A 9,209-nucleotide genomic window follows, 5' to 3' on the forward strand; every position below is an offset into this window, starting at 1 on the left:
AACATCGTTCTTGTGGTCAACATAAGTGTGTTTCATTGAGGTTTTTTTAAACAAGTATTTAGATTTGGATTTCTACATTTCCAAGGAAAACTAGCAGAGATCAATACCAATTCCACATCCAAACACCACATTTCTCAGTACAAGTAACTAAGACTTTAAGAATTGTATATTGGTGTTTTGTGGTGAATTAGCAAGTCTGCCTACACATGGATATGATGATTTCAATGCTCAGCTTGGCCAACAGTATATGAATCAACACTGTAAAAATGTCAATCTGAATAAGAGCAGGGAGTTAAGTGAGACAGTGTAGGCTTTTTATGGTTTCTGTGACCGGGGAAAGGCAACCATCAAATACATCAAGAGACCAGTAACAAAAATATTGTCATAATCTCTCCCCTGAAATTTGTTTCATAGAAAATCTGTTGATGATTTACTATAAATCTCCATGGTTCATTAAAGTATTCACTCTGCTGACCCTAAACATGTGCATGAATTGTGCTGATGTAGCTCAGTTTCTTGTTTCTTTGCCAAGTTTTCTCTTCTGCTTGAAGTAATTGCACCATTTGTATATATGCATCTTCCCTAAGATGTGAATTGTTATTAAGCGCAACGAGTGAAAACGTTAATAATTAATATCATGGTCTTTCTTCGTCTGGATAATTAGTGGCTACTCTGCAAAGGTCTTATGCAGTCGCCTTCAGGAGCATCGTCTGGTATCTGGCAGATCTGGAGACATGCCACCACCCGCCCTGTGAAATCAGCATCGCAGTGCACAGAGTTGACAAGTGCGCCTCCCCCTCCAAAAGTTGTTTGACATGCCCATCGTTATAGGCTTCGCCTCTGGTAGTTTCTTTTTTAAAAGGCAAGCTCAAAGCCACAGATTATACATTGAGCTCACAGCCCGTGCGGGTAAAACAACCTACACAGAGCGCGCCAGCGGGAATCAGGCTCTTCCTTTCTCATTTGGAGACGAAGAGCACCGGGCATCACTGAGGGGAAATATACGGGCTGTCTGCTTATTTTGCTTGGTTTTTTTTTTTTGCTTGTTTCAAATATTCTTGGCTGCAAGGTTGAAGAACAGCACAGGGGGAGCAGACTGTGGATTGCGAGGATCAGATGCAGTGACATTTGGGACTTGAGTGCACAAAGCACCTGTGGATGCAAGAAGCACAGCCCTGATGGTTGGACTCAAACATTTTGCAAAGAAACGATTCACCACAAGATTTAGTTGATAATTGTTGCGGTTTTGGTTAACACCTTGCAATTTGGACGAGAAGCGCACTATGCTGCTGAGCGTTTCCTTCTTGCCGCTTCTCCTGCTAAGCATAGCCGGCTGCGGCTCGTCGTACGTGCCGTGCGAGCCCTGCGATCAGAAGGCCCTGTCCATGTGTCCGCCGGTGCCGGTGGGCTGCCACCTGGTGAAGGAGCCCGGCTGCGGTTGCTGCTTGACGTGCGCGCTCGAAGAGGGCCAGGCGTGCGGTGTGTACACTGGGCCGTGCACGCGCGGGCTCCGCTGCCTGCCCAAGAACGGCGAGGAGAAGCCGCTACACGCGCTCCTGCACGGCCGGGGGGTGTGCATGAACGAGAAGTTGTTTAAACTGCTGCATCCGTCAGAAGGTAGGCCTGAGAGATGACTGGGCACAGCAAAGCTGCTCTAATCACATTAAACAGGCCACTGAGTTTAACTTAAATAACCTGATGGTCTTTTTGTTCTTTATAGTAACTGTAGACTTTCCATTGTCTCATTCTTCTGCAACATGTTCCACTATAGGGTTTTGAAATGAACCGAGCAATAATAAATGTATAACACTACAGAGACATTAATGCCAGCTCTGACAGTGTTCCTGTTCAGTTGTAGACTTGATATATTGCAGAATTGATCTAAAGCAAATATCTAATCAAAGGAGCAGTAAACAGCTGGATAAAGATGTTGCTCCTCCCCTGTCAATGCAGTCCACAAGTCACACACACACACACACACACACACACACACACACACACACACACAATGTCAGTTAGTGATGTAGTGGTGAAAAAAACCCTCTAGATTGTAATCACCCCTCCCAAAAGCAATTGCTGTTTCATATCCTGTTTTAAAGCTTGAGCCCAACACATATGTTATGAATTTATTTGACATTTTCTAAAGGAGGGTGAATTGAGTTTGGGTGCCCTCTGTCTCCCTATGGGCCAACACACAGCCCTGTTTAAGACAGGCTGACACCTGTCATTACCAAGGCACACGACTCAAAGGCCCCTGTGTGCCTTGACCCTGTGAACTCTGTCAACAATTGGTACAGAGTGCCGATCAACCTATCATCACAGCTTAAAAGGCCATTGTGAGGCTGCAAGCAGTAAATCAGTAGGTCTTGTGTGAGTGGGCCACTGCCCCAGGGGCCCCTACGCTGACATAAAACAAGGGAGAAGATTACAGGTGGTGCTGTGCTGTTGGCTCCTTTGATTGGCAGTTTGGGAATAGTCACTGTCTGCTGGGGAGCACTAAGACAAGCTTTGTGGGAAATATGCGTTAGTGGCCTCACTCTCTTCATTTTGCCCTGTTCCCTTCCTCTTAAGTTTCTTTTTTCTTTTTTTACTTTTTGTCTTGAAGCCATTCTTTTATCAGGTCCCCTGCAAACCTCTACTTCTCTTCATACACCACCTGTGCCTTTTCCCACACCTATCCAACCTTTTTGTCTCTGTCTCTCTATTCTCTCCTGCTACACTGCCTCTTCTCCTCTTTCCCTGCCTGGCTACTGTCCCTCTTCATCTTTTCCACTCTATTCTTCTTCTCCCCATATCCCCAGTTTCACCCTTTCCATTCTGTCTTGGGCTTTATTTTCCTGACGATTGGAGTTTTAGTGTCAAAGCAAAGCTATTTTGGAAACATAAATAATCTCACTGGCTGTGTTAAACCTCAGTGGGTAGAGCCAAAGAACTGCAGTTTTTCAGGCTAAGTAACATTAGCATACAGTGGTTTTTATTGTTTTTGTCACCAGGTTTTATTATTATTCTTTTTTTTGCTGTTCTCATTCAGCCTGAATGAGATGATGTCAACCTTCAAAGCAGCTCTGCACCTGAGAAATTGTTGGCTAGCAGAAAAAAAAACTCCTGTGTTCTGTTCATCTCCCATTCCTTTTTTCTTCCTTTCCCACACCATCTTCTGCTCCCTCCCACCACCCTTTGTTAGTCCCTGGTCTCTTCATCTGTCTCCCCACTCCACTCCTTCCTCCCCCCAATCCCTTTCTCTGTCTCGGTGCTGCAAGCAGGCCCAGGCTGTGCAGTGATTCAGCAGAATGCAGGGTGAGCGTGGGCTACTGATCGCCCGTCTGTCTGCCCATCAGCCGGCTTCTCCATTATCTCCACATTTCCTGCTGGGCACTCTCACTACACATAAATTAAACAAGACCCATATCCATTCTGATAAACACACACCTACTGCAAAAGTACATGTTATAGACAGTTGAGAAGATTTACAAAATGTGCCAAGAAGGTGTATCTATGCCTACTGCATATTCATAAAATGTATTATGGGCTGGTAAAAGTTGAAATATGCATTTTTAAGAAATCCCTAAGAATAATTAAATAAATAAATTAAATAATAAGAAAATAAAGTATGATTCTGGAGCTCTGCACAATTATACACTTGTGGATTTTGTTCAGTTGTGCATTTTGCATGTTTATGATGTGTCAAATATCAGCAAACAATAGCACAAGCTGTCATTCAAGCAGAAAAAAAGAAAGACAGGAACAGTCAGCACAGGTCAGATTAGACAAGTTCCAGGATTAGCAAAAGAGGACTTGATTGGATTTACACTGGCCAATCTGGCTCAGCTTTCTCTTGTGAGGAAAAGAAAAAAAACTGGAGGGAATCACTCCTGCTTTTCCATGAACCTGTCATTATGCAGACGGATGACATCATTGTGATATTCATCATCAGCACTGGGGGTGGAGGGGCTTGGGAGATTTTAAGCATTATTTGCAATAAGGCAGTGACCTTGTTTCACCGCCTACTTAGTTTAGTAGCTTAGCGATCACGGCAGTGCAGATATGGAGAGGTTTATATTCAGAGTTTGCAATCTGCCAAAATGAAAAGGAAACAAGTGCGTGACACAGCAGTGGAAATGGGCCAATTGTGGCTTAGGACATTCTGGCGTCCACAAAATTGTTGTGGTAAAATGAATAGAGGGTGGGACAAGAAAGAGGGATGAGCACCAAGGTTTGTGCAACTGTGTGTAACTGTATTTTTGCAGAGATGAAAGATGCATGTACTTGAGTGCTTGTATGGGTGTTGGGCTCTGGCTGTTTCTGGTGGCTTGCCACATGCCAAGCGTAATAGCATGTTTTCATGGTCCTGGGTGCGAGGGTGAGACTAAATATCTCATTTAGGTCATTGGCTATAAAAGTTTTAAGGCCCCTGGTCTACATATACCCCAAACTGGTAACCTAACTTGCCATAAATGTAGGCTGTGTTGTCCCTTATGTCAACACATCCAGTCTGAAACTGGCCACTATCCACCAACTGTCCTAAATGAGCATGTAGCTGGTGCCATGAAATCATCACGTAGTGTTGTTACGTCTCCAAGTTTGACCCTCCAGTCCTCCACAAGCTTTACTTTTTAATTTTAGCCTCCCAAATAGGTGCATTTCCAGGTGGGAGCCATTACATTCTCTTGATTTTGATTTTTCTTCCAACAGTCTCTTGAAAGCAACAGATAAAGCTCTGTTCCCACAGGACTTAATACTATGCCTGTGGGCATTAAGTTGTTTGTAATAATTGGTATCACTGGCTGTTTTAATCTTGCCATGTCTGTAATTTGTGAAGTTCCGGTCTAAATAACCAACCATACTCTGTTAAAGACAGTTCTCTGATAATAGTAATCATGTGAATCAAGTCTGGCCTAAGTGCAGCTGCACTTTTTTGGTTATACATTCTTTTGGTTATACATTCTTGTAATGGTGTTTGTATTCTGTAATCTCCACTGTTCAAAATAATGGATGCTATAGCACAACTGATTCTAATATCAAAAAGGTAATCGTGAATTAGAATTGAAACATGTAATTTAAGCGGAAAATGAATGAATGCATTTTTCAAAAAAAAAAAAGCACACATTTTGCAGAGATTTGATTTAACTGTGATGGGACTCTATGGAGCAATGTTTTGTTGCATGATTGCCCTGTTTCATTTGTATATCATGCTCTGTTACCACATGCACAACTACGTGTATGCACTTGTGCAAGTGTGCATGTGATACGATACATTTCTGCCAAATGCAGAGAGCTGTAGTTGAGGTACATGGTCTTCTTAAGTTTAACTGCGGTCCTCCGATGATAGCTGCTGGTGGAAAAATGCTTTGGCATTTTACAGTCTAATAATGCACCAACAAAAGACAAAGAAAGAAATAGACAGCATGCAGTTATCATAGAATCCAAGCAATGATCTCTGTTAATGTTTTATGAGTAGGCAAATATACTGAACTCTTTTATTAGGCCTTAAGAATGTTCACAGTGTATTTGAAGCTAAACACTGAATGTAAATGTAATTGTGTACTGCACATAAAAACCCCCAGGGTGGCTTTAATGAACATCAGACATGCATAGGTGACCCTGCCCACTTCTTTCTGTCTTTGTATTCTCTATTAGGTCAGTCTCACGATGATACCCTGCTACCCATGCCCAAGTCGGTGCTGCCCCAAACCAAGGTGCCCTTATCTCCTCACATCAACAGTCGGAAAGTTCAGGCCATGAAACAGGCCAAGGACCGCAAGAGTCAGCTGGCCAGAGTGAGGCATGCCAGCAACATGGACTTCTCACCGCAAATCCTGCAGAAACTGGAGCATGAGTTTGTGAGTGCATAGCAGAGTAATAAACTGACTCGGCTCAGACAGAGGCTTTCGCTTCACTAAGTTCTCTGAGCCATATTTAGTTGGATATTGGTCAAATAAACAGACATTTGATTTTGTTAAAATCAGAAAAATCTCAGTTAGTGCATCCAGCTGTAGGCTTTGTTATTCTTGCACATTGGAAAGAAACCAGTTCTGACAAATGAGCCAAGATGCCCTCCAGGGCCACTTTCACACATGGCAACATGGAGTGAAATGCTAAATTACTAAAGTTCTCACCAGTGAAGGTATTTCCCACCTGCTTATTCATGATTACTGGGCATTTGACAAATTTCCAAGGGCATTTTGAGCCATAATTTATGATGCATGAAAACACACACCTTTGATTATAGAGCTGTGTGTCTATGTATAGGGGCCGTGCAGGAGAAGACTGGATAATCTCTTTCAAAGAATGAAGGACACTTCTCAGGTTTTGGCTCTCTCTCTGTACATCCCTAACTGTGACAAGAAGGGCTTCTTCAAGCGCAAACAGGTATAAATACCATCATCCTTTCATGTCGTATTAAGTGGACTAACTAAATCAAACAATACCAAATGGTTTTGAGACAAAAGCAGAACATTTTAACTGCCCAATCAAACAGAAATTCAATAGGAAATTGTTAAAAAGAAACTTTTCATCCAATTCTCACCACTCTTTACTTGCAGTGTAAGCCATCTCGTGGTCGAAAAAGGGGGATGTGCTGGTGTGTCGACCGGTTTGGCATGGAAATCCCTGGCATTAACTACTCTGGGGGAGACCTGCAGTGCAAAGATCTGGACAACAGCAGCAACAGCAATGAATGAGAGTTGAGCCAATCATGTTCTTTGAGACCTATTCTTCTTAAAACCCGCCAATCAAGCTAGCACACTTAATGACTGCCAGTAAGAAAAATAGGGCACAAGTTCTTATATATACAGTATGGTCAAGTGTGATGGACTGCATTATCATTTTTGTTTTGGTTGTTTTTGCAAAGGGAAACCAAACTGACAAGCTTGCTTAGAAGAAAATCTGTGTACTATGTTGCACCTCATCTGTTTATATTCTTAGATAATAGAAAATTCTATATATTTGTATGATACTGATTACATGTTGTGTAGTGAGTCTGACAAGTTATATACTGGTAAATTTATTCAAAGAATTTCTGGGACAAGACATAATTCAAATGTGGCTAAAATATATATATATATATTTTTAGAGGGGTGGTGTCATTTTTGGAAGCAACCTTATTGCTTATGTTTTCTTGTGATTTAGATAAAAGTTAGTCTGTTAAATATGACATTAAAGTGAGCATCATTATGCTTTGGGTCAGCATAAAGACTGGAAACAGGGGGAAACAGCCTGGTTCTGTCCAAATGTAGCACAATCTGGCATTCAGCATCTCTGAAACCCACTAATTAATATACTATGTGCCTATACATAACTGTAAGTGTAAAACAAAGGTTTATAGTGGGTATTATGTACCACAATAGTTCTTGACTTATTTAGGTCTCCACAGGTTGGCTGGAGGCAAGAAATAAAAAAATATCCTCAAAATTATACAATATACACTTGAATGATGCAAATGTTTTTGCCAGAGAGGATTATTTGGTTTATCTAAATTAGCTCTGGTCTAAAACTGCGTCCTCACAGTGCACTTCAATGTAACTGTAGGTCATAGGTGTTATTTAGGCTTTGCCACTCTTCACTGTGTGTGAATTGTTTTGATGATATCTGAATTTGATAAATAAGCAATTAGGATAAAACTTCCCACTAATAAATATGTATACGTATTATACTTTAACCGGTTTCATATTTGACAGTTTCTTTTTGAAAGTCTTTTTTCAAGTCCAGACAATTGCTTCCACTGTTGTACATGTATGTACAGTGTGTGTATGCATGCTCCTGAGTGTGGGTGTGTTTGTGTGAGCTGAATGTGCCATGTCCCTATAGTTCTTTAAAACCAATGGTTTAAATTCTCACATTCCCAGTCAACCCAAGATACTATTCAACAAACATGGTGCCATGCATTTCCCTTCACAGCTCGCACACAAATCAGATGCAAATGCCCTGTGTTGTTGTTTTTTTCCACGTGTCCTTACTGCCACCACACAGGCAAATCTGTTGGCCAATGATGAGTCGCTCTCAAGGTTCATCGGGTTCTTCACCCTGCAAAGAGCAAGGTTGCTAAGTTTTTATGTAAATTCAAGTGCCTTCTGTCCCACAGCACTTTGAATTGTTATTTGCATGTGGCTCCATTGTGTTGTTGAATGTGGGATGCTGTGGCACACAAGAGGAAAACAATTTCAGGTATGGAAGTGGTCTGACAGATTTTTTGTTATGGTTTTCCCTTCATGACTGACGAAGATTATCATGACCTTCCAGTTAAGCGCTGCTGAGCAGATGATGACAGAGGACAAATATTTTTGTTCTCTAGATCATAATTTGCTTAAGATCCTTTTTTGTTTTTAGAATTTTAATGATTTATAATCTTAGACATTCATTCCTAATGCATAATCCACTGTACTGTGATACTAGGAGAGCCTTGACAATGGCTCATCAGCCTATTCTTCCCAATATAACACTCTTAATTGGTTGATACTAGCATCCATGTAAACACAATCCAGTGCCAGTTTGAATATTTCAGAATCTCAATTTAAAAAGATCAATGTAAACATTACAGTGAAATATTTATCAGGTGTGTAACTGAATTACTCATTTTTTGTAATGACAATTTACTATTTAAATAAAGATCCTGTACTCCCAAAAATGCATGTCTGCACTTTGCTTTGTGTAAACTCTGCAAAAGATGGTAAATTGATGAGTCAGTTGATGTGCTTTTCTCTGCTATCTCTGACCTTGACAATGTTAAAGACACGTATATGCACTCTATGCAGGTGGTTTCCATCTGCCATCAAATCACCTGCTCTGACAGCACAGGTGGGGTGTGGCTGTGCGAAAGTTTCTAGCCATAAAAAGCCATGCAGCTGTTGTCCAATATTCCCACTAAAATAAATAGGGAAAGTATCTACTGTATATCTACTGTAGGTCTTGCACAGGTAAATGCTCCACTATGTTCAGTAATTAGCCCCAAATGTTGTCTGCCATTTGGTGCATGGTGAGACGAATCATGATGATGTTGCAGGCTTTACAACCTAAGCGATGAGCTATAAAATGCTAAAATACTAGCTAAAGAGAACTACCACCCATTACATTTTCAAAATTATTTTCCTTCTTCTGAAAATAATTTTGCCAAATCAGTTCTGCACAAATGCAGAGGTTAGCTGTCTTCAAATAAAGCCACAAACTGATTTTTTTAATACTTTAATAGCAATATATGTTAATCACTAGGCGGT

The 9,209-nt window shown here is 41.1% G+C and overlaps 1 protein-coding gene across 1 annotated transcript; it reads left to right on the forward strand.

Moving 5' to 3' along the window:
* The first annotated feature begins 849 nt into the window (after nt 1-849).
* On the forward strand, nt 850-7,371 carry igfbp5a (insulin-like growth factor binding protein 5a). The gene is made up of 4 exons (XM_026302205.1): nt 850-1,617; nt 5,638-5,840; nt 6,250-6,369; nt 6,543-7,371. The coding sequence occupies exons 1-4, from the start codon at nt 1,284-1,286 to the stop codon at nt 6,678-6,680; spliced, it is 795 nt and encodes a 264-aa protein (XP_026157990.1). The 5' UTR covers nt 850-1,283; the 3' UTR covers nt 6,681-7,371.
* The last annotated feature ends 1,838 nt before the right edge of the window (nt 7,372-9,209 follow it).

Source organism: Mastacembelus armatus, chromosome 2 (assembly GCF_900324485.2).
Source record: "Mastacembelus armatus chromosome 2, fMasArm1.2, whole genome shotgun sequence".
Taxonomy (NCBI): domain Eukaryota; kingdom Metazoa; phylum Chordata; class Actinopteri; order Synbranchiformes; family Mastacembelidae; genus Mastacembelus; species Mastacembelus armatus.